This window comes from Odocoileus virginianus, chromosome 18 (assembly GCF_023699985.2).
Source record: "Odocoileus virginianus isolate 20LAN1187 ecotype Illinois chromosome 18, Ovbor_1.2, whole genome shotgun sequence".
NCBI lineage: Eukaryota > Metazoa > Chordata > Mammalia > Artiodactyla > Cervidae > Odocoileus > Odocoileus virginianus.
The window spans coordinates 46,652,266-46,680,099 of record NC_069691.1 but is presented as its reverse complement, the minus strand read 5'-3'; the positions used below and the strand labels follow the sequence as shown (position 1 = coordinate 46,680,099).

Here is a 27,834-nt window from a genome sequence, read left to right as displayed (position 1 = left end):
GCCTCTCCTCCCCGCAGGTCGGAGCCGGGACGCGGCGGCCCGGGACGCTGGGAGGGGGCCCGCGCCGTGAAGAAGGGAGGGGCCGCGCCGCCTTCGAGAGTCATTGGAGGACGCGGCCTCTCGAAGCTGATAAATAAGGGGCCGGGTCGCGGCTGCCGGCCAAGTTGGACGCCGCAACCGGTGCGAGGGCCAGGTCAGCGCCGGCCCGACGACGCGAAGCGAGGCGACACCCGTGCGACCATGGCCTCGCTGCTAGGAACTTACCCGTGGCCCGAGGGTCTCGAGTGCCCGGCCCTGGAAGCCGAGCTGTCGGACGGGCTGTCGCCGCCGGCCGCCCCCCGCCCGCCGGGGGACAAGGGCTCGGAGAGCCGTATCCGGCGGCCCATGAACGCCTTCATGGTGTGGGCCAAGGACGAGAGGAAACGTCTGGCGGTGCAAAACCCGGACCTGCACAACGCCGAGCTCAGCAAGATGCTGGGTGAGTGAGCGGGCGGGGCGCGGCCCGAAGTCGGCGGGCGGGGGTCTGGGGGCTGGAGGCTGGGCGGGTGCAGTGAGGGCGCGCGGGGCAGGGGTGGGACAGACTCGGCGTGGGGGACGCACGGGGGCGCGCACCGTGCCCGCGAGATTGGGCATCTGGGCGAGGGTGGGTGTGCGCGCGGGGGCTGGGATTCCGCGCAGGGACGCGTGGATCAGGCCCAGAGTGAACCGGCACGGCCCGCCGGGGTGGCCGGGGAGGCCCACTGGAAGGGACGGGAGCCGAGTTAGGGGCCCTGGGGCACGGGCGGGTCTGAGCTGCGGCCTGGTGCGGGCAACTCGGCTTCGGAGATCCTCGCGTGCACGGACAGGTCGGGTGTAAGGCAACAGGAAAACCCATCATCCGCTGAATTGCACCACGGGCACAATCACAGAAGGAGGTCGTACCTCTCATTAACGAATATTCGTGGAGAGAGACCTTGCGGTGGCCTATTCCTGTTTCAACTTAATTATCAAACCAACAGCAAAATGGACTTGATTCGAGCCTCTCTCTCAGTCTCAGGAGTGTAGAAAATTTGATTCGGATGCTTGGGACGCCCTGTGCGGGTATGTCCCAGAACCCGGCCGATTCCCCGGGGCTGCCCTGCAGTCCCATCCCTGGACGCTGGGCTGGGGACAAGTCAGGCCAATAGAGAAAGGATGTTCTGGAGGTCGGGGGTTTCTTGTCTCTCCACTGTCAGAAGCCGGGCACTATATCAGCTCCAGCCAACGCCTAACCTCTTTGCCCTTCGTGGTAGTTTTTATTCATTTTGACGGATGGGAACCTTTCAAAGCACATTGTGTGCCCAGGAGGCGCCAGGCCCTGTGAAAAAGGACAGTGTGTGGCCACCCGAGGCTGGCCCTGCCCCCAGCAACCCCACCCGGACCAGCTTGGAGCCTTTTCTTTTTCCTTTTTCCGCTGGAGCTTGGGGCTCCTTCCCCAGATCGGTGGAATGAGGCCTGACACCCCTCTTTGTGCTGTCTAAAGCCACAGGCCCTCTGGCAGAAAGGGTCCTCTTGCAGTTTGAGTGCCCTTTCAAAGCAGCTGATAGAGTGCTGGTTTCAAAGAGCCTCCCACCCTCTGCCCAGCCCCCTGGCTAGCTGTTCCCAGGATGAGTTAGTGGGCCAGTGTGTCTTAGCGAGCCCTGTCCCAGATAAAAAATACTTAAAATCATACTTTATACTGTGTTGGCATAAAGACAAATATATTAAGATATACAATAATAAAACAGTTTCTTCAAGCAGAAAGTTTATATTTTTCTTGAGATTTCTAAAGCAATGAAAATACTTTTTTTTGGTGAGCTCCTAAATGTATTTTTTTGGTGTGACCCAGGTGCTACGCCTGTTGCCCAAGCAGAGCTCTTGTGAGGAGGATAGAGCAGGCCCAGCCAAGGGTGGTAGAACTCAGGTTAGAGAGCCTTGCAGGATTGGGGCTGCCTGCTCCCAGGGAAAGGACAGGCAAAGGGACTTGGGTAACAAATGCCTCCTGTAAGCTGGTTCCTATTGGCAGTTGGCACTTAGGCTTCTAGAGATTACAGTGCATTTTGCAGGAAAGATATGGATTCCTTCCTGCTTAACCACACAGCCCCTGGCACTAGGCAAAGGAAACTGACCTAGTGTTGCTTTGAAAAATGTGGATTTTCTACACCTGCTGAAGGGGAGGGGGCAGCAGGATGATCTATTTCCATCCCAAGCCCATGATCTTGCCCAGCCCTTTCCTTTCTGACTTAGGAAAGGGAAAAGGCTGAATGCGAGAGCCCAGACTTTTTTGACTATTAGCTCTCCAGTCTTTGACTCTAAAAACATCACACAGTAGTACTCATGTATGTTATGAATGAGAAAGCAGGTAAAGACAGTTATACATTTAGTGGTTTTAAAAATGAACCTATATTTTATGAATACTACAATATCTCGGTATACTCAGAAACTTTGAGTCACGTTTTATATTCAGTCCACAGTCAGGGTGTGGGTGTGTCTGGGTCTTGGGCCTCTTGCCACAACTTGTGGCCTTAACCACAGGCTGGAAACTAATGGCCAACTCCAAATCTGGAGTTCCTGACAGTGCTCGCTTTGGCGGCACATATACTAAAATTGGGAGTTCCTGACACTTTTAAAGTTGTCTTTTCAAGTGAGAGCTAATTGTATTAATTGACAACGTCACTGGAATAGTGTTATATCCTTTCATCCAAACGGTACTGGATGATCACCTTCCTCCAGCCTCCTCTGTGTGCCTGACACCCAGGGCCAGCCGGCACCCCCATGAAGGGCAGCCACGCACAGAGCTCTGGACTTGGCCCTGTGCCGAGTGCTCTGGGTGGGAGATGCGGCCCCTTTCCTTCCAAGGTTTGGGGCAGGGGGCTGCCCTCTGGGCTAGTTTGTCTCAGACTTCAGGGTACAGTAGAGTCATAGGGGAACTTAAGTTCCCAAGCCTACCCTAGGAGGTAACCATCTAAGGTGTCCAGAAGTGACCTTTAGAAAACCTGCAGCGGGATGGGCAATGTGCTTTAAGAAAGAAAGAGACACTAAAGTAATCTATGCAATAACACACAAGTGAGAAGGATGAACAGAAAATACACATGAGAGCAGCATTTGTGCACCAGTGGGACACAATTGTGGGATGCTTCTTCAGACGAGAGTTTTGGTTTATTGCGGGGAAAACAAAGATCCAGGGAAGGTAAGGGGTTTACTTCTGTATAGAGAGTCAGTGGCTGATAAGGTGCCCTCTGCCGTGGTCACAGTAGACAGTTAGAAGCCATAGCTTGTGTGTGTGTGTGTGTGTGTGTGTGTGTGTGGCATGAAGGTTTTTGTTTGACCTTCAAATGTAAGGGCTAATCCTCTGTTGCCATAAGTGAGACCCTGTAGTTTACATCTTGTAATTTACCTCTGTCTGTGAAGCTGCTGACTGATCCTGAGTTCCCTCACAAGAAAACCTGTGATAGACGTATGCCACAAATAAATAATATAGTGTCACTTCCTGAAGGGCAGCGATAACCCAGGAAGGCAGGGTTTTCATTAGGATGCACAAATGATAAGAACTGACCCTCTGAGGGTAAAGGGAGCCCAAATCAATGTTGTGGTCTACATATTTTTGTCCTGTGGGTGACATTGGGTTAGGTGGACCCTTCACTGAGAATCTCACACTGGTTACACATTCGTGTTGTCTGGTGGCTTTGATAGGAGAGGTGCCATGATTGTGTTTGTGTGTGTGTCTTTTGCATGAATGCCTTGGAGCATGCAAGTGGGAGAGGTTGGTTGACCTTACTGCGCGCAGGATGTGGGCTGAGAAGAGGGTGCGAGGAGTGTGGGGCGCCTTGTGTGAAGAGGGGGCACTGGGGTGGGGGAGGGACAGGGGACCCGAGGCAGCAAGCTGTGCGATGCTCCTCAGCCCCAGAGACAGGTGTACGGGGGCGCCCCGAGCCTCCGCGCAGAGACTGATGGCGGCCTTGTCTGACTTGTGTGAGCAGGAAAGTCGTGGAAGGCGCTGACGCTGTCCCAGAAGAGGCCCTACGTGGACGAGGCGGAGCGGCTGCGACTCCAGCACATGCAGGACTACCCCAACTACAAGTACCGGCCGCGCAGGAAGAAGCAGGCCAAGCGCCTGTGCAAGCGCGTGGACCCAGGCTTCCTGCTCAGCTCGCTCTCCCGCGACCAGAACTCCCTGCCTGAGAAGCGGGCCGGCGGCCGAGGGGCGCCGGGGGAGAAGGAGGACCGGGGTGAGTACTCCCCAGGCTCCGCGCTGCCCGGCCTGCGGGGCTGCTTCCACGACGGCCCAGCCGGCGGCAGCGGCGGCAGCAACGGCGGCACCCCAGGCAGCGTGGATGCGTACCCCTACGGGCTGCCGACCCCGCCGGAGATGTCACCCTTGGACGTGCTGGAACCGGAGCAGACCTTCTTCTCCTCCCCATGCCAGGAGGACCATGCGCACTCCCGCCGCATCGCCCACCTGCCCGGGCCCCCCTACTCCCCGGAGTACGCCCCCAACCCCCTCCACTGCGGCCACCCCCTGGGCTCCCTGGCCCTCGGTCAGTCCTCGGGGGTCTCCATGATGTCCACTGTGCCTGGCTGTCCCGCGTCTCCGGCCTATTACTCCCAGGCCGCCTACCCGCCTCTCCACTCCAACCTGCACGCCCACCTGGGCCAGCTCTCCCCGCCTCCCGAGCATCCCGGCTTCGACGCCCTGGATCAGCTGAGCCAGGTGGAACTCCTGGGGGACATGGATCGCAATGAATTCGACCAGTACTTGAACACTCCCGGCCACCCAGACTCCGCCGCCGGGGCCCTCAGCGGGCAGGGCGCGGTCTCTGAGGTGACACCGACGGGGCCCACAGAGACCAGCCTCATTTCCGTGCTGGCTGACGCCACGGCCACGTACTACAACAGCTACAGCGTGTCATAGAGCCCGGCGGCCCGTCCGCCCGGCCTCGCTGCCGGGCCCTCCCGCGCCGCGCGCGCTTCCCGCCCCCCTCCCCCGGGGGGGCCCTCCCCCCGCCCCTGCCCCTCCGCCCCGCCCGCCTGCGGCCGGCGTTCTGAGTGTATTCCTTCAAAGGAGTTTCCACTGGCTCTGCCCTGGGAATCAGGCGCGGTCGTTGCTGAGGACGCTATTTCCCGGTAGAGTATTCACTGACCTCTCCTCCCAGTCTTCAATCCGGAAACAAATTTGGGAAAAGCCCAGCAACATTTGCATCCCTGCCGCTTCTGACACAGCCGCAGGGGTCCTGCCGTCCTGACCTTTGTTTGGTCTTCCAGGTGAGGGGAGCCCTGGGCTAAGATTCGGGGCACTGGCGGTCCAATCCCAGTTCTGCCTCCGGGGGCTGGGGAGACCTGACTCCCCTCGCCTCCCCTTCCAGCCCACCCCCCACCCCCCATCTGCGGAGGGAGGGACAGACTCCGTATCTTAGGTACCCTCCGCTCCAGGGTTTTCTGATTTAGGATTCTCTCCAAAGGAAGCTGAAGCTGGCCTCAGTGAACTCATTCACGAGCAACCTGGTGAGGATTCCGTGCACTGCCCGAGGACGCCAGGCTGCTGCCCTTGGTCACCATCTTCCAATATGAATGATCCTAGTCTTCCAAAAGGACCCTTTATGAGTTTGAGAAAAAACACTCATCGTGATTTGGGGAATTAACGCCGGGGGTTAACTGCATCACTGACAATGAAATTGAATTCAAGCTGCTTTTTTAAAAACATACTTTTTTTTTTTTTTTTAAGATCAGTTCTTTGATAGCTCAGTTGGTAAAGAATCTGCCTGCAATGCAGGAGACCCTGGTTTGATTCCTGGGTCAGGAAGATCTGCTAGAGAAGGAATAGGCTACCCACTCCAGTGTTTTGGGGCTTCCCTTGTGGCTCAGCTGGTAAAGAATCCACCTACAATGTGGGAGACCTGGGTTCGATCCCTGGGTGGGGAAGATCCCCTGGAGAAGGGAAAGGCCACCCACTCCAGTTTGTGGCCTGGAGAATTCCATGGACTGTATAATCCATGGGGTTGCAAAGAGTCAGACAGGACTGAGTGACTTTCACTTTCTTTTCACTTTCATACATTTCAAAACAAAATACACGCCTGAATATTTACAGTGTGTATGAGACACACACAACATATACACCTTCATGCTCAGCCTGAATCAGATACAGTTTGCTGACCTTGGCAACTTCTTGTCAGACTTCCGTTCCTAATGACCCAAAGAGCAGGGAGTTGGAAAGAGTTTCAGCACTGTGGCATCAGTTTCTTCCAATCTGATTGTGCTGATTTCTTGAGAAGAATTTCACCACGCTGTCCCTTCTGCAGATGCAAAATGATCTTCCTTTCCTGAAATTTCTTTTTTCTCTTCTTTTCTGTTCTTTCTCCACCCCTGAATTGGCTACTGATTCAAAGATCCCTTGACTTAAAAATCCCAGGCATGATTCCTATGGCAGAAATGGGAATTTGTTCTCCTCACCAGTCCTCTGGTTCTTCAGGTAACATCTTCAGCCAACACATCAAAGCAACTTCCCTTTATTATACTTACTTCCCAAAGAATAGAAATGCACTGTGATTCAGAAAATATTTCTGAGCCCTGACCCCATCCCAAAAACATTTCTATCCTTCCTCCAAGTCTCCGTTGAAGGAACATACCTATCAGACATAAAAGACAGTTGTCTTATGATTTCAGCATTTTATTGCCTGTATGAAATATGTAAGTGTTTTTATATATTCTCCAATTATTTTCACCTTATATTTTGTATTGTTGAAAGATCCTTTTTTTTTTGCTTCCAAGGAATTCTCTTATAAAATCACTTATAAGATATGATTAATCTTTATGCTATTACTGTATGTGACTTTTGGTAATAAATAGTAAACCATGGACAATATGATTGGTGCAGTCCAGAATGTGTATTAATAATCTTATAAAACAGTATCACAGACATTAAGCTAAACTGTTCCATTTTCTGTAGGAACTATATATGCTTTGGAATGGTTGTAGATATTGGTTTGCCTAAAATATTTAATTTAAATAAACATTTTTGTACCACGATCATTCTATCATTTGAAATACAGTTTGGTGAAAGAAAAAGTTTTCAAGTGAGGCGTAGATATTTATGCCAGTTCTCCTTCTGGTGGTGGTCAAAATGTTCTCTTCATCATCTTTTTTATTTTAAAAAAGTTATCTTGTTGGAGTGGTTGATTGGTTGATTTTATGAATTATGGTAAAGAGATAAAGCCTAATTTTACACCTTAGGAACAGTGTCATTCTTCTTGATGTTGAAAGAAAAGACAAATTCATAGCCTAGTTGCAAAACAATTTTCTCTTCGGAAAGGATGACTTCACACTTGTAAGGTGGAATGCAGTGATTCTCAGACTATCTCAGGATGGGAAGTGGGGCCCAAGTATTTGCTTTCTTAAGGGGAAACTCCATTTTCCCCTTTTTGAAATCATCTTTTGAAAACTATTTAGATTGTCCTCTCTCCTATGCATCTAGGGATGTGGTCTTACAAGAATCATGTGTTCTCAAAGCTCCCTGGAATGTTGCAGAGAAGACAGGGCAGCACAAGGGTGGGTAATTAAAGGATGTAATATCTTGTTAGGGTTTAGGATGAAAATCCCAGCCAAACAGTGTCCGGAAAAAAGTGATGATTCCTCAGTCCCCAGGCCATTCACTACATCTGGCTCCTCTGTGGGAAAGCCGTTGTAACTTGTTCATGTCAATAGAAGCCCTGTGTTCTTCCAGGGCCTCTGGGCCAAGGAGTAGGTCTTGGGAGGGTCTGATTGGGCAGACGTTCTTTCTGCAAATTGGATCGTAATCTCTCATCATTACTTTAATAGCACTTTATAGATGTAGGGAGTTTTACAGCAAATTTTATGGTCTGTTTCTCATTCCCAGCCCCAGATGGGACCCGTCATCACTCCACCCCATTGCGCAGTCAGGAACACTGAGGCCCAGGGAGGGAGGTGGCACCCTGGGGTCACCCTACTCAACTGGTGGAGGCTGGGTTTTCAGCACTTCAAATACATTTGCTGGCACTGACAGTCTCCCAGTTCGAAGGCTCATGCCTTTTCTAGAGATTCACCAGACATGGGGTTACATCTGGCCCATTTTTACCTCTCACATCCCAGGGAAAAAGGATGAACAAAGGGGAAATGACAAGGCTAGCATTAGATGACACCCGAATCCCTTGCTGCCTAGGCCCGCCACCGTGGCCAGCTGACAGTGAACGCCTGCAGTGTCATCCGCTGGCAGGAGAGCTTGTCCTGCAACGTCCACTGGTCGTATCTGGGTGTCAGCGTCAGCGTCCGGCCCTGGACAGTGCCAGAGGGGCGTGTTTCACTCCGGCCGCACTGTGGGGGTGAGGGTGGTGTCCCCCGCCTTCGAGAGGGCAGGAAACTGGCCGGCGACAGGGTGCTTTCTCACTTTTGCTCAGCTGTGAGTGAAACGGTCATGCCCGGAAGCCAGGGGTATTTTAGAGATTTAGCCGCCCCTCCCAGGTACCCAGCTCTCCTGCCTGCCCCTCCCAGGACACACGTACTTCTGGCTTTGGCTGATGAGAATTGATGCATGTGCACCGTTTTATGGGCTGTTTTCCTAAAACATGAACGTTACCACGTCACACTTCCTTAAGACACTTCGGTGCCTGTGCGTCGCCCATGGCACACAGGGTGAGTGCAGAGGTGGGTCCCCAGGGGCCTCGTGAGGTTTATGGGTCCGGGGAGGGGCCCTGGTACTGTGTTCACATGGCCAGCCCCCACCCCCTGCCCCTTCCCCACAGTGTACCCACGGCACGGAAAGCCTATTGTTCTCTGAAAATGCTTTCTTTCCCCAGGCTTTTGTGTGTGTCCCAGCACTATTCCACGACCAGGGAGACCCTCACTCTCACGGCCTGTCTGATGACATCTGACCCACTGTCCAAATCCAGCTCCAACACTCCCATTTATGCTGGCTCGGGGGTGGGGGGGAGCGGGTCACTCTCCTCTCTGAGCTCCAACAGGACTTGATGGGATCTAGCACTTACAGCTGGTGTTGGTGTCATCCATTTGTGTGAGTCTTCCCCAGCAGGGCAGATAGTAGCTGCTCAACAAGTAAGTGGATGAATAAAGGAATAAGGTAAACATCTGAGAAGTCCTGTAGGTGTTGCAGTGAGCCCTGGTGCTAAAGACCTGAAATCTTCTGGGTCCCTAATCTCCTCACTCATCTCTCTGGAAGCCCAGACCCTGGAGCCCTTGTGTGTGCAGTTCTCAGGGCTCTGAGACAGATCTGATGCAGCCGTGGTCAGATACCCTCCCCTGTTACAGGAGTAAACGTCAGGAGGTGGGCACAGGGGACCCAAGCATCTCCTCTCCCGTCTCATCCTAGAGTACCAGAATACAGCTGAGGGCAGATGATTTGTAGCATTTGGAACTTCCTACCTTTCTTTTGGAAAGCCTGTGCTGTTGATATCATCCTAGTGAAAGGGATTTGGACAGAAAGAAGGAAGGAAGGGAATGAAATATTTATCTGTGTATCATCTATCCATCTGTTGAACCCATCCACCCACTTCACTTACCTATTGATCATCTTTCTACCCATTCATCCACCCACTTAGCCATTTATTATCTATCTAGCTATCATCTACTGACACTTTAATTTTCAGAAGAAATGTAGTCTTTGTAGAAAGTTTAGGGAAAAATAACATCATAGGGAAAAAATTAAGTCATCTATGGTCAACAACTTAGCAACATTACTGGTGATTTTTTTATACACATCAGTGCATTTTGTTTGTTCACTCATGCCAGTCCTATTTTGTTTGTCTAACTCTGCAGAGACACATGTGGTTTATGATAGGCATTTTATTCGTTAATATTAAATAGTTATTTTCTTATGTCCTTAAACTTTATTTTTCTGCTAAGAGTGTTGAAAAGGGCAGTGGAAAAACCAACATGAAAAAAATATTAGAAAAAAAATTACTCCATGACCTTGACATAACTGGTTCATTTTTGTATACTCAACTCCCCAGTCCTGTATTCATGCGTTCAAGATGTAGATACCATTGGTATTTGGTTTTATCATTTCAACATCCTATTATAGAAATTGTGCCACATTGATAGCTGTCTGCATGTTTATCACTATTGATGATGACACAGTACTTCAGTGCATGACTGTGGCTTAGTTTACTTGGTACTAAATAACTAAGTTGTTCCATTTTCATGTTTTGCCATTATAAATAGCACAGCAGTGAACATTTACTTGTTTCTGCCTTTGGCTGGATTCACAGTCAGGTATCGCAGGTCTAAGCTATGAGTAAGTTTACAGCTTTTCATCGAGGCACAAAATGACTCCATGCAATCAATCCCCAGAATGAACTCTTTCCTACCAGGAAGAAGGAAGGCTCCTGAAGACAGTTTACACCTGGTTCCAATCTGCCCATGCTCAGTGGCCTTCCCCTGTCACTGCAGCTCGTCTTCCTAAGGACCAGTTATGAGCTTGCCACCGGCTTTACTGACACACGGGAGGTGTTCCATTCCTCAGTCACCACAGTAGACAGCACACCCTTCCTGAAGCCTCAGTTTACTCTGCGGAAGAAAGGCTTCCTCTGCCAGTCAGTGTGGGAACTGAACTGGTCCTCAGGGGCCCCCAGGGCACAGGGCAGCTGGCTGCACTCCCAGGGCACTCAGAGCTCCGGGGAGCAGGAGAGGGTCTGGGAAGACCTGGGAACCAAGGCAGGAGTGACCTCCCCGCATCCCTGGATTTTGATTGGAACTTGGGCTAATGTCTGGACCTGTTCTCTCATCCAGGACAGATAGTGAATTTCTGGGCTCGTGAGAAATTGTAAGGCTTTATACACATGTACAGAATAGCTGTTGTCTCCTTCAGATCTCTTTAAACAAATTTTATTTCTTTTAGACCTGGAGGCTGGTACTAGTTGAAAGAGCCTGGAGCTACATGTTAGTCAGTTTATCACACTGAGACCGATTGTACAATAGACCTCAGGATGTGGGAGAGGGGCTTGTAGAGAGGAACCCTCCGTTTCCTTGTCTGGCCCCGAGCTGGGATTGACAGAGACAGTCTGGGTCATTCAGTCCACTCCCCTGTCTCTACTGTGGACTGAGTCTTAGCCATTCTTCTTCAGATGGGTTTCTAATTTATTTGAGTCCTCTACAGAAAGGGGTTTTTCTCTCTTAAGAGAGTCTAATGAGTTCCATCATCAAAAAGTTCTTTTTTAGGACTTCCTCGGCGATCCAGGAAGATCCTTGACTTGTTAAGACTCTGAGCTTCCACTCCAGGAGGTGCGGATTTGACCTCTGGACAGGGAACAAGATCCCGTATGCTGCACAGTGCGGCCAAAAAGTTTTTAAAAAGTTCTATTTTGTACCTTCTTGCACCTCACCTAAATCCCACCTGCTCAGTTTAAATCCATGTACACTTGATGTCATCTGCAGAAATTAACGGGACTTGTCCCCAAGTGGTCCTCCCCCTGGAGGCTGGTGGTCATGCTCTTCCCCTCTTCATCATGGGACCATGTAGAAGCCCTGATGCAGCCTGGATTTCCTCCAGATCCTCTCAGGCCTGCCTTCGCTTGAACTGGAGGGACATGGGATTAGGGTGGGGGTGACAAGGAAGGTCCCCCTGTTATACAAACCATGAGTGAGGAAGGCAGGGGATCACCCAAGACTGGGAGAGGACTCTATGGGCACTTCTGGGATGTTCTACGTGTAGGCATGGGGTGTAGCCATCTCTCAGAGGGTCACATCTGGGCCAGAATGTGAGTCCCCTAGCTCTGCTCACTGTCCTTTCACTGGTCACTCACCTTCCATCCATCCAAGGGGCCTTGCGGAGGCACAGTTCTGGGACAAATTGGGGAACCTTAAAACAAGGAATGTAAGCCCCTGGATTCTGGAAAAATCAGTGGATTCTGATGAGTGAAATATCTTTGCAGCAGGGGCCTCAGGGCCATTGTGTCTTGGAGGTTCTGTTGATGAGACCTGAGAGATGTGGTCAGCTTCCACAGGCGGGGGTCCTCCCACGAGGACAGGTGCCCCAGGGTGTCCACGTGCTCCATAAGCATGCTGGCTTGTCCTTGTCACATCAGAGAACCCAAGAGAGCTGTGTAGCTTCTCCGCTCAAATTTTGACAAGCCTTATGACTTCCTTTTTCTTTATTCCCTTTCCTGAAAAGTAGAAGCACCAGCCGCCCCATTCAGGGTGCTGTGAAGCTTCAGGAAAGCATGTGTAATGTCCTTAAGATCTGCAAGACAGCGTATAATAAGGTTTGTTCCAATGAGGACCATCAATCGAATGAGGTGTCCTCATGTAAACAAAGCAGTTACATTTTTACTGGAAAGAATTCTCATCCTAGCTTTGTGACCTTAAAAAAAATGAGAGGTCAGAGCTAGAAGGAATTTTTTTTTTTTTGCTTTATTTATTTTTTATTTATTTACTTTTGACTCACTGGGTCTATGCTGCTGCACACAGGCTTTCTCTAGTTGCAGGGTGTGGGGATTATTTTCTCACGGTGCGCAGGCTTCTCACTGTGGTGGCTTCTCCTGCTGTAGAACACAGGCTCAGCAGCTGTATACAGGCTCCTTGGCACGTGGGATCTTCCTAGGCCAGGAATTGAACCTGTGTTCCCGGCACTGGTAGGCAGATTCTTATCCACTGGACCACCAGGGAACCCCAGGAGCTGTTATCGTGCTGTCAGTGCCCGGATTTGATGAAAAAGGAACTGGGGGCCGGGAGAGGTCAAGGGATTCACTTGAGAGGGAGCAGCTTGGAGCAGAAACGGGTGAAGGGCCTTGAGTGCAGAGCTGTGCAGGGGAGGGGCCAGGAGGGGCCCCGCCCCTCAGGACCCAGCCTGGTCAGTCATCCTCAGCCGTGCTGGCCCAGGAGGCTGGCTGGGACAGGGCTGGGGGAGAATGCCACCTCCGTGGCCTCTCTGCTGGATTAGGGGAGTCTCAGCCTTGAGCGGGGGTGGGGGGGGGCTGGCTAGTGGCACAGCAAGGATACAGGTGATGGGACAAAGTGTTCCTCGGAATGCAGACGGTAGGGGATGCAGGAGCCTGTGAGTGGGCATGACCAGGAGACTTTCCCAGAAGGTTCTTCCTGGATTCCTGCAGCCTCCGGGTGCTGACGCAGGAGAGGGAGGCTGGGGATGAGTGTCCTGGGAAGGGAGAACCTCAGTGTGCTCTGGTGGGAGGTGGGCACCTGGCTCTCGGCTCCCCGGCCCTTCTGGAATGGCGGAGGGGGGCACAGAAGGACCCGGACATCTCTGGGAGAATGGGCCCCTTTGTAGTGTTTCTGCCACCCCCGCCTGCCCCCTCTGTGACCAGGCTGCCGGCGCCCCAAAAAAGTAGTAGGTGGTTCAGGGTTGGCAGAGGGGCTGAGAAGCCGGGGCAGAACCCCAAAGTGGCCATCACAGCCCAGCACGGTCTGCCTCCCTGGAGGCTGGGGGACGGAGAGGAGGACGAAGGCCTGCAGGAGGGGCCCGGAGAGGGCGGAGGAGCAGCCTGGTGCCGAGTGTTTTCCTGCCCCTGGGAGCTGCTGTGACCAGGAGGAGGAGGATGTGGCCTGAGCCCAGTGTTTCCTGCCTGATAAGCCGGCCCCTCCCTGGGAGCCACGGCCAGGCCACCTTCGCGCCCAGAGCCCTGCCCAGGGAGGGGCCGGCCGAGGAGGAAAATCACTTCTCCAGATTAGCTAGCCCAGGCCAAGCCTTCCTCCCCCGCCCCATACTGAAGCAGCCACAGGAAACGGGGCTGGGGCCAGCACGCCCAGAGGTCCCCACCTTCAGAGCACTCAGGGACTCCGGCCTGTCTTGGGGCCTCAGAGGCCACGTCCCCCGAGAGCGGACGCCTTCCTGCTCCAAAGTCAATCCTCTCCAAGGAGGGCAGGGACTGCAAATCTTTTTATGCGTTTGCCAGATCTCATGCCTGGGGTTCAGGCTGCAAAGCTGGTCCATTTCTTGTCAGTCCGCGCACCGGCCCCCTCCCACCTGGCCGCCATCCGAGGGCAGAGGGCGGACAGTGGTGGGCTTGGCAGGCCCGACGCCAGGCTGGCGCAGAGGGAGGGGCCAGGGCTGCCCGGGGCCCCAGCTGCCGCCCTGCTCTGCCCTCATGGGCTGTGTGGCTGCAGTGAGGTCCCGACCCTTTCTGAGCCCTGCTCCCTTCTAACTGGAAAGGTGGGGAGCGGCAGCCACACAGGAGCAGAGGCTCTCCCTCCCGGGCCGTGGGGAGCCGCATGGGCAGTGACCACCCCCCGAGCAGGGCTGGCTCTCAGAGAGCAGCCCACCCCCACGGAGGGAGGGAAGGAGTGCCTGCAGGGGCAGCGCCTGCTCATTAATGTCACCTTGAGCCGACTTGCCCCTGCTCTGCTTTTCTCTCCCGTAGAGAACATCCTCTCCGGTCTCGTTCCCGCCATCCCGTCCCTGGGCCCGGTCTCCTCCCTGGGAGTCAGGATACTTGGGACTCCAGGTTGGGGGCAAGGATTATGCCTAGGACCCCAAGGCAGGCAAGAGGGGGCTTCTCAGAGACACCAGTCCTGGAGAGGGTAGGGGGCTGCTCAAACACACAGCCATCAATGGGGACCCCACCGGAACTGCAGGCTACTGACATCCAGGCATGCCCCCCGCCAACCCAGCAGCTGGCCCTCTCACAGGCCCCCTGCTCTGGGCACTCTGCCCCCAAACTGGGGTGCACCTCCTCCCTCAAGCCCAGACCTGCTCCCCAGGCCCCTGATAAAGACACCCCCTTCGCCCTCAGCAGGAAGCCAGTTCTTGGTCATTAAAGTGTGCAGAGGGAGAATTTAATGCCCAGCACAGGTGAACATGTGCTTGCCTTGCAGAAGATGTGCATAGGTATTGGTGGACACCCTAGTGGGCACGTGCCTGAGGAGACGTGGGCAGCACTCTGCCCTTCACACTTGGGGGCACTGTCTACAAAGCACTTCTTCCGTATGGTGTCTCCCGTGACCATGGCAGCCATCCCAATGCAGGTATGATTATACCCTTTCACAGGTGGAGCTGATGCTCAGGTGAGGCAAAGCAGGACTGAGTCAGGTCCCGTCGCTTAGAGACGGGGATCCCGCCGATGGAGCAGGAGACAAACATACCCTTCCTGGTTCCCGCCTCGGAGGATGGACTGTCTCTTGGCTGTGCCTGGGGTGAGCGTCCACCCATCACAGCTGACCCTGAACAGCTGGTGGGCAGCAGAGAGGAAGGTGGGGAATTCCCTGGGCTACTAGTCAGCTCGCAGCCTGGCTGATGCTGCAGGGCCACACGAGCTGCCTGGGCTGTGCTGTCCCCTGATCTGGGATCGCCTGGTCATGGGAGGCCTGTAGATAGGAGGTGGGTGAAGGAAGGAAACTGTATTCTAAGCCTTTCCATTTTATGCTCTGCAGAGCTGGCTCAGCCACTTGTCTGCTGTGTGACTTTGGGCAAGTTACTTTCCCTCTCTGGGCCTCTGTAAATTAGAAATCTGGACTTGAGAGTCTCTGGAGGCTAGAATACCCTGGTTCTCTGAACCTATGAAAAGGAGCAAGAAGAAGAGGTGTTCCCCTCCTCTCTACTCCTGGCCTCAGCCTGGGAGTGGTCTCTAGGAGGTGGCAGTCATGGGGGGGGTCCCTGAGTGGGGTCCCCCTGGGCTGCACACACCTGTGCTGGGGGTGTGGCTCCCACATTCAGGCCCTGAACACATCCTTCCTCATCATCCCTCCTTGCCCAGCTGCCTTGGGCTCTCGCCCAGCCTTGTTACCAGGCCACGGCCTAAGGCCCCCAGACACCTGGCTGGGCCCCATTCTATGTGTCACCAGCCCTTGGCACCACCTCCTTGGAACTCTGCCTCACCTTGCTCAAGTCACCTGATCCGTCTCCCTCTCCACAGAGGGTGCTTGGCCTGACGAGATGAGGCAAGAGGCCTCCTGGTAGGTCCTCACGTAACCCTGATACCCAGGAGCGTCCCTCCCGTCAGGCGGGACCAAGGGAAGGCTGCAGCTGGGCCCTCCGTGGCCAAGGGGGCCTCCAGGACTCCACCCTCCCAAGCCCACAAGTGCTGTCCACTCCCGGGCCTCCCCACCGTCACTTGACTATGGTCCTGAGTCCAGCCAGAGGGGCCCATAAGGTCTGCAAATGTCCCTTTGGGGCAAGCTTCTGCCTGCCTGCCACCACCAGCAAGGTGAGGCCCGGACCTCTCTGAGGGATGCTTAGGCCCCAGCCCAGCTGGCAGCCTCCTCCCCCCTGACTCACTGCCCACAGCGCACCCTGTGTTCTGGGCACAGAGATTTCCAGACGGAGCTTTGTTTCCTCATTCCTCCTGCCTTTGCTTAGGCTGTTCCCTCAGGCTGAGATGCCCTTCCCCGCATCTTCACTTGGACTCCTACCCATGTCTCAGGACGCAGCTCAGATGTTCCTCCTCTCAGAAAGCCTCCTCCACGCACTCTCCACCCATCCGACCCACCTCCCCCGGCCCACGTCCCCAGAGCGTTGTGTGCATGTCCCCCCAGCCTCTCACGCAGACCCGAGCACGTGATAATGCCTCTGTTTTCCAGCCTGTGTCCTCCCGCTAATCTAGCAATGGATTTATCTGGTAAAAGCATCGTCTTTGTCTTTGATTCCATGGGGCCTGCTTCGTGCCAGGCACACAGTAGGTGCCCCGTCAGCGTCTGCTGGATGATAGAAGCTGCTCAGGGCTCCAACACTTCTGGTCTGCCTTCTGCTCAGTGTTTGACCTTAGACGAGCCGCTTCATTTTTCTCTGGGCCTCGGTTTTTCTACTTGTAAATCGGTCAGTACTCGCTTATGTCGAGAGATTTCAGATCACGGTAATTAAAAATCGAAACTCAGGAGATGATCGATGGTGAAGTTTACATTCATAATGCAATCTCTCTCTCTTTTTTTAAAATTTGGCTGCGCTGGGTCTTTGTTGCTGTTGGGGCTTTCTGTAGTTGGGGTGCGGTGGGCTGCTCATTGTGGTGGCTCCTCTTGTTGCGGAGCACAGGCTTCACTAGTTGCAGCATGCAGGCTCACTACCGCTTCACTAGTTGCAGTAATTGTGGTGCATGGGCTTAGTTATTCCTCCGCATGGGGAATCACCCTGATCCAGGGATCGAACCTGTGTCCCCTGCATTGGCAGGCAGATTCTTATCCACTGTACCCCCACGGAAGTCCCACAATCACCTTTTGATGATCACTGGAAAATTTTAATTCTACACTGGCTGTCTGCCACCTTTTAGCCTGTGTCTGTACCCCACCCTTGGCCGTCTGTCAGGAATGAAAACTATTTGTAATGTCCCCACAGGAGCAGGTCAGGAAGAAAATCGGTGCTACATGTGGGGAGATGATACATACACATATATATTACACAAACTCCTATATATACATATATTACACACACATACATATTACATACACATATATTATATACCTGTACACACATATATTGCACATAATCACTTATACATAAATACATGTTGCATGCATATACACACATATCATGACTTTCCAAGGCCTGATACAGAAGACTTTGGGACAGCTTATTCTCCCACCCCAGTGGGGCCAATCCAAGCAGCTGGCTCTAAAGATTCCTGTTGCTGTTTTTCAGTTGCTCAGTTGTGTCCAACTGTTTGTGATCCCATGGACTGCAGCATGCTAGGCTTCCCTGTCCCTCACTATCTCCAAGATTTTGTTCAAACTCATGTCCATTGAGTCGATGATGCCATCCAACCGTCTCATCCTCTGTCACCCTCTTGTCCTCCCGCCCTCAATCTTTCCCAGCATCAGGGTCTTTTCCAATGAGTCAGCTCTTCACATCAGGTGGCCAAAGTGTTGGAGTTTCAGCTTCAGTGTCACTCCTTCCAATGAATATTCAGGACTGATCTCCTTTAGGATTAACTGGTTGGATCTCCCTGCTGTCCAAGGGACTCTCAAGAGTCTTCTCCAGCACCACAGTTTAAAAGCATCAATTCTGTGGTGCTCAACCTTCAAAGTAAGGAGTTGGCTGCTAATTCTATAGTAATAAGGATGTAAGTTCTCTTTGGAAGTAAATTTAGCCCCTTGCTATCTTTTCCAGGTCTAATTTAAAAACCTTTTATTATTTTTTGCTATAGTCCTTCTAGAGTTTTCTCACCCTAGGTTTATGTATGTGTTTACCCACATATTTTTAAATTTTATTTTAGGATATTGGGATTACATTGTTTTGTAAATTCACTTTTGTAAAAAGTGAAAATGTAGCCTGAATACATTTTTACAGCAGTTCAGGCCTCTGAACAGGCGATGAACTCTGTTGTGGGCTCTTCTAGAAATCACATTTCCCATCCCCATGTTATGGAACCCCCCCAAACTTCCACAGTTTGCTGAGGAAGCCTGAATTGCCATAAATGAGAACCTACTTCCTCGACCAGAGAGTTGACCCGCCAGTCACACTGAGGAGCAAGATGTACAACCGCAATCTTTGGTGTACCTCAGCCTTCAGCGAGGCCCCCTATGCAGAAGCCATCCCACCTCAGGACTCTCTCCTGAGCATATTCCCATTGCCCAAAGAGTGTGTGGGGCTTTCTTGCCACAAAGATAAGGAGGCACATGTTCACTTTCTAGATGTGGGTTCTGGGACTTCCCTGGTGATCCAGTGGTTAAGACTCTATGCTTCCAATGCAGGGGGTGCAGTTTCGATCCCTGGTCCAGGAACTAAGATCCCACTTACTGGGGAGCTAAATAAATAAATGTGGGTTTTATTTGCCATTGAATGTCTATTCTCGAATGATGTGTTCCATACTCCCCTGAGTCATCCACCAGCCGGCTCTCAGGGTAAGGCCCCTAGGGCCCAGGTGCAGGCTGCAAGGATGCCCACTTGCAAGGCCAGGCCGGGCACCCAGAGGGAAGTGACTTGTCCGCGGCTGCGCGGTGAGTCAGCAGCTTGGCCCGGCTGCCCTGAGTGCTGGGAACCAGCCCGGGGCCCAGCACGGCCGCCCGGCCTCTGACGTGCACCGTCTTGCTCAGGGCGGAAACCTCTCTTCCTGGGAAGGAGGGTAAAGGCCCAGGGGTGACCAGGCTTGGAGGTGCCTCCTCTGATAGAAACGGCCCAGTGACTTTGGGGTGACCTTTTCCTGTGCATGTCCCCTCGGTCCAGCTTGACTGTGACTGTGCAGGACATGGTCTTCCTGTCTCCCCGATGTCGGGGAAGAGAATGCCCAGAGGGCAGGGCTCCCCCTCTTGCTGCCTGTGGGGCCTGGGGTTAGTCACTCACTTCCTCCAGCCTCAGTTTCCTTAGCTGGAAGAACACGGATCCTGAGGCCCCCCTCACTGGGTGGGAGGGTGGATTGAGATTCCAGTTTCTCATCAAATGACTCAAAAGTGGTACTTAATAAATACGCGCTTTCCTTTTGGTTTCATCTTGTTACTGCCCATCTGGGGACACGACTCACACTGGGGGCCCTTTTCCACAGTCCCTCCAAGCCCTGGTCTGCACCAGTCTGGCTTGGTGGACAGTGCCTGGGTGCACAGAAATTAAAATACAAGAGGGTCACTGTGCAAATGCAACTTCAAGACAGGCTCCCTTATTTCCCTTTAAACCTGGACTCCAGGAGGCCCCCGGCAGCCCCCTATACACAGACATTCTGAGCTCCAGATTCCACCAGCCAGCCTGTCCTCCGCCACCACCACCCACCCTAACCATCACCCTCCTCCCAGCAGGAGCCCTTACTCAAGCTCCACCTGCCCCTGAGGCCTCCCTTCTAGTGCCCGCCTGACCTGTGTGCCTGTGGGCTGTCACCCACGGTTACACGTGCCCTATGGACAGGGTACCAGCTCCTTTGGGGCTCACCTCTAGCTCCAGCCTCCTAGAAGGGAGGGGCTGCATTGATGTGACGGCTGGTTTAGGAAGAAGAGTGGACGCTTAGGGTTAGGTGTGAGGGGCCTATGTTCAAAACCCAGCAGGTCACTTATTAGCTTGGGAATGGGAGGTGAGTTCTCTGACTCCTCTGAACTTCAGTGTTCTCATTTGTAAAATGAGGGTATTGAAATAAGGTGTCTGGCACCTGGTAGTTACTTGGTATTGTAACTTGATGACCTTCACTGTGGTGTTTTTTGCAGTCTTCTCTGTGTCTCATTCATTCTGGGGGCTCCACAAATGCTCTTTGAATGGAGTAGCAGCCAGCATGCTTGGCTGGGTTGTGTGCCAGTGATGGTCATGAACATGGAACAAGCAAAGCTCTTCCCGGAGGCCTTTTTGGTTCTAATCTGAGCCCCTTCCCCGGGTTGATACCCTCAGCCCTTTCATAGGCTCCCTCCTGTGCTACATGTTTGAAAAGTTTTCGATAGCTGTTCACAATAGATCTGAGTGTGGGATTTTCTGGGACAAAGACTTGGTGGCAGGGAGAAGGCAGCCCTTCTGGCACCCTTCCACCCAGCATTCCAGGTATTTGAGCCCTGAGTTGGTGTCATCACCAAAGACCACTATGGTGACCTTGGGCAATTCCCTTTCTCTCCCTGGTACTCATTCTCCTCAGCTGTAGGGCAAGGTGGCTAAAGTGGGTACCCCTAGGATCCCTTCATCTCTGCTGTTCTACAACTCTGAGGTAAAAAAAATCCTCCTTGTCTCAAATAAAAGTAGTATTTTATTCTCAAGTTTCAGATAGAATGACAGTAGCCATATGGGTTGCAGGGGATAGTAATTGTTGAGTATTGGTGGGTAGCATTAATTAATGAATTTGCTTCTGTAATTAACAATTTACTTAACTCTTCATTTATCCTGTGTTCTGTGTCAGTGTGGCAGATCAAAGTTGGTTAAGAATGCTTTGTCACTCCTTGCCCTGAAAGGCATGTCTATTTTCCCACTCCCTTGATTCTGAGCTGGATCTAGCACTGCTTTGACCAATAGAACAATAGAATGCAGTTGAAGTGATGCTCTGCTTTAAGAGGTTTATCACCTTCTATTTCCTACTGCTTGGAACCTGGTTGCCATGTTGTGAGGAAGCCCAAGCAACCATACAGAGAACCCACATGGAAGGTCAGGGCTCCAAGTCAACAGTCTCAGCTGAGCTCCCAGCCAGCCACCAATACCAAAATACCTGCTGGCCATGCAAGTCAAGCATCTTTGAAGTGGCTCCTTTAGCCCAAGTTGAGCTATTTTAGCTGAAGCCATGTGGAGCAGAGACAAGCAGTCCATATGAACCCTGCCCAAATAGAATGATCCTGATTGTTGTTATTTTTAAGCCATTAATTTTGGAGATAGTTTGTTACCCAGCAATAGTCACTGAAACTTCAGAGCTAGCGCTGGTATGGTGGTGGTGGTGATGGTTCAGTTTCTCAGTAGTGTCCAACTCTTATGACCTCCATGGACTATAGCCCACCAGGCTCCTCTGTCCATGGAATTCTCCAGGCAAGAATAATGGAGTGGGTAGCCATTTCATTCTCCAGGAGTGCTGGTATGTGGGAACCCAAAGATAAATTCATGTTTTAGCCTATGTTCCTTTTAAAACCAGAACCTAAGACAAAGGCTTGCTTGCAGCATATAGTTTCTTTGAGAAGTGACCTCAAAAAGCAGAAATGAAGCCCAAACAGGGAAGACAGAGGAGGGAAAGCCAATATTTAGGTGTGTCTCTGAGTTGTCCACTACTGTGGGCAACTAGTGCTTGATCCCATGGGACCTTCTGAGGAGCCCCATAGATGGTGTCTCACTTAGAATGGTCTGCCTGAGAGATGAAAGGAAGAAGTATTTAGCCACCAGCCCCCTCCCATTGGCTGGAGTGCTCTATGGGATGTCAGGGCCCCCCCCCCCCCACTTCCAGAAAGTGCATGGTCCCTGACAGTGCCTCGGGCTGTGACAGGAGCAGTGTCTCCCGGCAGGAAGCGGGGGACATTTGGCAAATATTGGAGTAAGGATTGGCAGTATGGAATGGACAAAATCGGCATGGAGCATTTACTGTAGACATGGCTGGAATCTGAGGTGAGGCCCTGAGAATGGGAGGTGGCCCACAAGAAACGTCTGGGATGACACGGCCCTTGGAGAAGCGGAACAGCTGGTGCCCTTCTTAGCGCATGCGCTGTGGCTCCTCCATGAAGCTGTAGGTTTCTCTCAGTTGCACCTGCAGGCTGGTGATAATTCTGGGCTCTTAGTCCCGATCACCAGCAACCTGCTGATTCAGAGCGTGAAAGCCTGTCTCCTCAGGACACTAAGACGTCCAACTGGCTTTGTCCTGGAGGCAGTAGCTGCTGGCCCACATTAGTGCTTCTTGCAGAGAAGAACCTTGAGCAGCGCTGCCCACCTTCCAGCAACAGCTCTATCCTTTTGCTAGAAGAGTTCCAAAGCTTTTGTTCACCCATCTGGCCTAAATTATTTGCAACAATGTTAGAGGCACTGGGAGTCTTCTGGAAGAAAACACCTAAGTCCGGTTTACAGAAGAGACTCTTTCTAGCTGTACCACTGCTTTTGGACGGGGATCATGGAGGCAGCATTTCCAGGCTGTGCTAGAAATCTGAAATCCACAGGAAGGACAGCCTCCCAGGACACTCTTCCGGGATGATGGCGCCTGGAGAATACTGTCTTTTTTTTTTTACAGTTGGAGTATAGTTGCTTTACAGTGTTGTGTTAGTCTCCGCTGTATAACGTGAATCAGCCATAAGTGTACACAGGTCCCCTCCCTCCTGGATCTCCCTCCCACCCTTCATCCCACCCCTCTAGTTATCACAGAGCACCCAGGTGAGCTTCTTGCACTATACAGCAGCCTCCCGCGAGCTATCTATTTTACACATGGTAGTGTATACATGTCAATATTGTAGCAAGTTCAGAAAACTGTCTCTGCCCTCATTCTGTCTCGGAACCTAGGCTGGGAGCTATGTGGCCAAGTTATCAGAAGATTGAAGTAGGCGGGATCCTCAGATGGTAAAGAACCCACCTGCCAATGCAGGACATATAAGAGACATGGGTTTGATCCCAGGGTTGGGAAGATCCCCTGGAGGAGGGCATGGCAGCTGACTCCAGTATTCTGGCCTGGAGAATCCCATGGACAGAGGAGCCTAGCGGGCTACAGTCCTTGGAGTCACAAAGAGTCGGACATGACTGAGTGACTAACACTTTCACTTTCAGAAAGGTTACAAGGGTTACCTTGCTCCTCGTTTCAAAAATGTGGGAACTGGGGATGGTCTCTGTTTAATCAACCTTTGGAGCTGGTATGAAAGAACTTTACAGAAAATGTCAGAAAGTCCTGGGGTCCTTTGGAGGACATTTTAAAAGTACCATCACAGGGAGTTATAATAATAAAGCATGAATGGTTGACAGAAGTTTGGACTTAATGAATTTTATAGCAGAGACTACTGAATGAACAGGGTATGATGACATTGCTGTTGGGGTGAATGTTTTCTGAAGAGGGAATGATAATGATGGATAAAGTCAGGTCATCAGTTCAGTTCAGTCGCTCAGTCATATCCAACTCTTTGTTACCCCATGAACTGCAGCACGCCAGGCCTCCCTGTCCATCACCAACTCCCAGAGTCCACCCAAACTCATGTCCATTGAGTCAGTGATGCCATCCAAGCATCTCATCCTCTGTTGTCCCCTTCTCCTCCTGCCCTCAATCTTTCCCAGCATTGGGGTCTTCTCAAATGAGACAGCTCTTCAGATCAGGTGGCCAAAGTATTGGAGTTTCAGCTTCAACATCAGTCCTTCCAATGAACACCCAGGACTGATCTTTAGGATGGACTGGTTGGATCTCCTTGCAGTCCAAGGGACTCTCAAGAGTCTTCTCCAACACCACAGTTCAAAAGCATCAATTCTCCTGTGCTCAGTTTTCTTTATAGTCCAACTCTCACATCCATACATGACCACTAGAAAAGCCACAGCCTTGACTAAATGGACCTTTGTTGACAAAATAATGTTTCTGCTCTTCAATATGCTGTTTAGGTTGGTCATAACTTTCCTTCCAAGGAGTAAGCGTCTTTTAATTTCATGGCTGCAGTCACCATCTGCAGTGATTTTGGAGCCCAAAAAAATAAAGTCAGCCACTTTTTCCACTGTTTCCCTATCTATTTGCCGTGAGGTGATGGGACCGGATGCCGTGATCTTAGTTTTCTTAATGTTGAGCTTTAAGCCAACTTTTTCACTCTCCTCTTTCACTTTCATCAAGAGGCTCTTTAGTTCCTCTTCACTTTCTGCCTTAAGGGTGGTGTCATCTGCATATCTGAGGTTATTGATATTTCCCCCAGCAATCTTGATTCCAGCTTGTACTTCCTCCAGCCCAGCGTTTCTCATGATGTACTCTGCATGAGTCAGGTCAACATTGCTCAAATCACCCATTTGACTTTAAAAGTGCAAGTTCCCATAGAAGAGACTATTCTGTCCCCTGGCCCCTGAATAATCTTCCATCTAAGAGTGGATACTGTGGTCTGGCTCAGAGTCCATAACAAAAAGTGTGGCTTAAACCCAGGTGCCATTACACATTCAGGGAGGGTGGTGGTCTTGGCTACAGGGCCCCTGCCTTTTGAGACAGTAGAGAAGACAAAAGCTCTCATCTAGAGGTTGGAGCTCTGGATGCATCTGTCATGACTTCACCCCTCCCCTCCATTAGTCAAGTGACCTTAAGTATCGTTTCACCTGTGTGAGCCTCAGTTTCTTCATCTGTCATGGGAGAAGCATTCCCTGCCTTGCCAGCTTACTGACGTCAATCAAGTAATGGGTGTGTGGCTCAAACCACTAACAGGGTGGAGCTGCCTCCCAGGCGACTGGATTAAGGAGCAACCTCTCTTCTGTCTCTTCTGCTCCCCTTTACGTGGTGTCTTCCTTCTCTCAGCCTGGAATCTTAGCTGCTAGAATATCAGTCTCCTAGAATCCTTATAGCCTCCCACCAAAAGGGAGGGAGCCCTGGCAGCTCTAAGCAGAAAAACACCTGAATCAATCACCAGGGCTGGAGGTGGGGTAGGTGGGGTGACTATGGAGCATTTTGATTGGCCTAGCTCAGGTCATGTGCCCATGCCTGGCCCAATCACTGTGGCCCGGCGCAATGGTGTCCTAGTACTGGTCCACATGTGGAATGCGCTCTACCTTTGGCCAGGGAGGGAGGCATTAAGGCTGAGAGCCTCCATCAGAACCCTCTGGTTGTGGCAGGCCATGGAGACCAGTTTTTCAAAGAAGTTGTTTTTGATCTAGGCAGTCAAAACTGTAAGTGTTCACTGAGGGCTTACAAAGGGCTACTTTGTAAGCCTATAGGTGCCAGGTCCCTGTAAAGTAATGTCAGTATTTCTGTTGTTAGCCCTGTACCTGAGTTTCTGCAAGGATGACCGGGGACTGAGACCCTGCTCCAGTCTGAGTATCCTGGCCAAGAATGACTTATCACCTATTAATGAAAATTCCGTGTCTTATTGATTAAAACAGTTCTCTCATTTAAAAACAGAGAACACTGTGAGTGCCTTTAAAGGACTTCTCCCACCGTGGTTTTCTTTTTCTACTCTATCCACACAGCTGCTGAACTGGTGATTTTTGGCAATGCTCTCCGGTCTACACCCATACAATGTGCCTGACATCGTCTGATGGTCTAAGAAGACATCACAGATGTACAATGGCTCCTGGCTCTCAAAAGAGTTGTAGGCTGGCAGGAGTTGCAAACGAGGAGCAGGAGCGCAAAACGATGAGTGTTCAGGAGCTGGTGGGGTGGAGGAGAGCAGGGAGGCTGAGGGACTCAGGATGTCTGGTCTGGGGAGAGGGAGGCCCCTGCTTCTAGACTTCTCCCCACCCCCCACCATTGCCAGGCCACCGATACTTGAAAGGCAATGAAATCAGGAGGCGAAGAATATGATCTGTGTCTAGCCTCCCTGGTTTTTTAGCCCCTGCTCATCAGCTTTCTCATCTGTAAAACGGTGATGGTAATAATAATACCCACCTCCTAGGACTGTCATGAAAATAAAATGTTACTACACATCAAGTGCTTACAAGAGTACCTGGCACACAGTATATGTTCAACTCATGTAACTTGTCATCATGTTACATCAAATATTTGCTCGTTAATTCACTGACTTTCTCTCATCCCATGAGATTATAAACTTCATGAGCAGGGGCTCTTTTTTGACTGTTTGATGCAGTATTCTCAAGGCTCAGAATAGCTGCTAGCGCACAGTAAGTACTTACTAAATATTTGTGTACTACATACCTGATAGTTAATATTATACTTGGCTTGAATTATTTTAATAGCTCCCTTCCTGGTCTCCCCTCTTCCAGCCTCTATATCCCTCCAATCATTTTGCTGTTACTCAAGAGGTCAGGGTTTTGGTTTATTAAGCCTTCAACTGATTAGACAAGGCCCACCCACATTAGGGAAGGCAATCTGCTTTACTTTGAATCTACAGATTCAAATGTTAATCTCATCCAAAAAACACCCTGTCAGAAACTGCAGAATAATGTTTGGCCAGGACTTTAGACAGTCTTTTGAGTTACATGCTGATGATCCTGGAGCAGCTTTTTGTCTTGTTTTCAGTAACACCAGTATGGTTCTCAGGGTGGTTGGTAAATGCAGAGAACCATTTGCATTAACTTTGTTGAAAAAGAGGAAGTCTAGATCCTTACATTTTCACAACTCATGCACTTTCTCGTTGAACTTATTGCTGCTATAAGTGTATTGAAAAATGAAAATTCAATTGCAAACACCAAGATAAATAGTTGCAGGTTTACACCCTCCAGTAAGTGGCAAAGTTGCTGCAGCAAGTCTGCTCCAACTACTGCCTCTGAGCCCTTCTACAAGATTCCTGCCTTGGAGGTCCTGCATGTCACGAATATACCCTTCGCCTGCCACTCCCGCTTCCCCACTGGCCTTCCGGTGGCCCGGTGGCCTCGTGAGTCTTACAGGCCTGGCACCACTGGCTAGAGCAGCAACAGTCCATCCCTTTGCCCACCCCAGAGCAGGAGTCAGCTCTCCTGAGTTGCTTGAACCCACCAGAATTCCAGCATCCCAGGGAGAGCCGCACACTCTGTCTTTGAGAGGGTTACACCAAGGCAGGAAAAGCTTGGGAAGGAGACAGAGGTCAAGCCTCGTCATCCTCCGGTTTTAGCCTCAAGTTTACTGAAAATTCAGTCACTGTCCATGTGACTCACAAACCAGGAAGCTGGCAGGAGCTGGAAGTCCAAGTGGAGGGGTGTTGGTCTTGTCCTGGCTTCTTGTAGAGAGATTCTGAAAAACACTCCATTGAACAACCACACACCAGACAGTACTCCAGGATGGTAAAAGTAACCAGGACCGTCCCAGACCAACCGGAGCGGGTGGTCACCGCGCCTCTGGAATGCTTTATTCTTGGGCTCTCGGGGGTGATTTGTCTCTCGCTGAGAATGTTAGTGTGGGAGTGGGACTTCCGAGCACTGGGCTCAGAGATGGAAGGGACATGGACAAGATCACAGATGCCAACAGTGCTGGGTGCAACGCTGGGTCTCTGGCCTCCAGGATGGTGCCTGTTCCCCTGTCTTGGGCTAAACAAGATGGGTTCTCACAGAAAGAAGCATTTTCCAGAGGTATGGGCTCTGCGCCCTCCAGCAGGAAAGCTGCTAGGTACGGCAGGCTGCACGTGGTAGATCCTCAGAGAGGAAGGGGTCCCAGCACCTGTTCCCCGGACAGTGCTGCAGGTCTTCCCTGGGGGACAGGACCACCCTCCCTCTTTCCTGTTGAGACCTTCTCGGGGCTGTTGTGTTGTTCGCGTCTGTTGTCTGAGCTCAGACTTAGTCACCAGTGGTGTCTGACTGACATCATGGGACAGCCCTCTCCCGTCCTGCAGGGAAAATCTATTTGGATTGGATTTTCAGGTGGTGAAAGATGGTGTCCAGCAAGAAGATACAGAACATGCAATAAGTGTTGTGTCTTCCCCGTCCCCACCTCCTTCACCCACGTAACTCAGTTACACATGAAACAGACATTCAACAAGTAC

At 51.5% G+C, this 27,834-nt stretch overlaps 1 protein-coding gene across 4 annotated transcripts; it reads left to right on the top strand.

Annotated features, from left to right (window-relative positions):
• The first annotated feature begins 47 nt into the window (after positions 1–47).
• SOX7 (SRY-box transcription factor 7) lies at positions 48–15,097 on the top strand. Of its 4 annotated transcripts, none has more exons than XR_011492841.1 (3): positions 48–478; positions 3,978–5,259; positions 14,963–15,097. XR_011492841.1 is itself a non-coding variant. In XM_020896683.2 (2 exons), exons 1-2 carry the CDS (start codon positions 241–243, stop codon positions 4,907–4,909), a joined length of 1,170 nt encoding a protein of 389 aa, XP_020752342.1. In that variant the 5' UTR covers positions 48–240; the 3' UTR covers positions 4,910–7,020. The 4 variants fall into 4 exon arrangements, 1 of the variants encoding a protein (XP_020752342.1); XR_011492842.1 differs by lacking the exon at positions 14,963–15,097 and adding an exon at positions 5,457–7,020 and having other exon boundaries at positions 3,978–5,121; XR_011492840.1 differs by lacking the exon at positions 14,963–15,097 and adding an exon at positions 5,457–7,020.
• Positions 15,098–27,834: the final 12,737 nt, after the last annotated feature.

Excerpts from the sequence above, each read along its gene's own strand:
- SOX7 (XM_020896683.2), top strand. The coding sequence starts at position 241 with ATGGCCTCGCTGCTAGGAACTTACCCGTGGCCCGAGGGTCTCGAGTGC. Across the intron at positions 479-3,977 it reads CGAGCTCAGCAAGATGCTGG|GAAAGTCGTGGAAGGCGCTG; the intron begins GTGAGTGAGCGG and ends TTGTGTGAGCAG.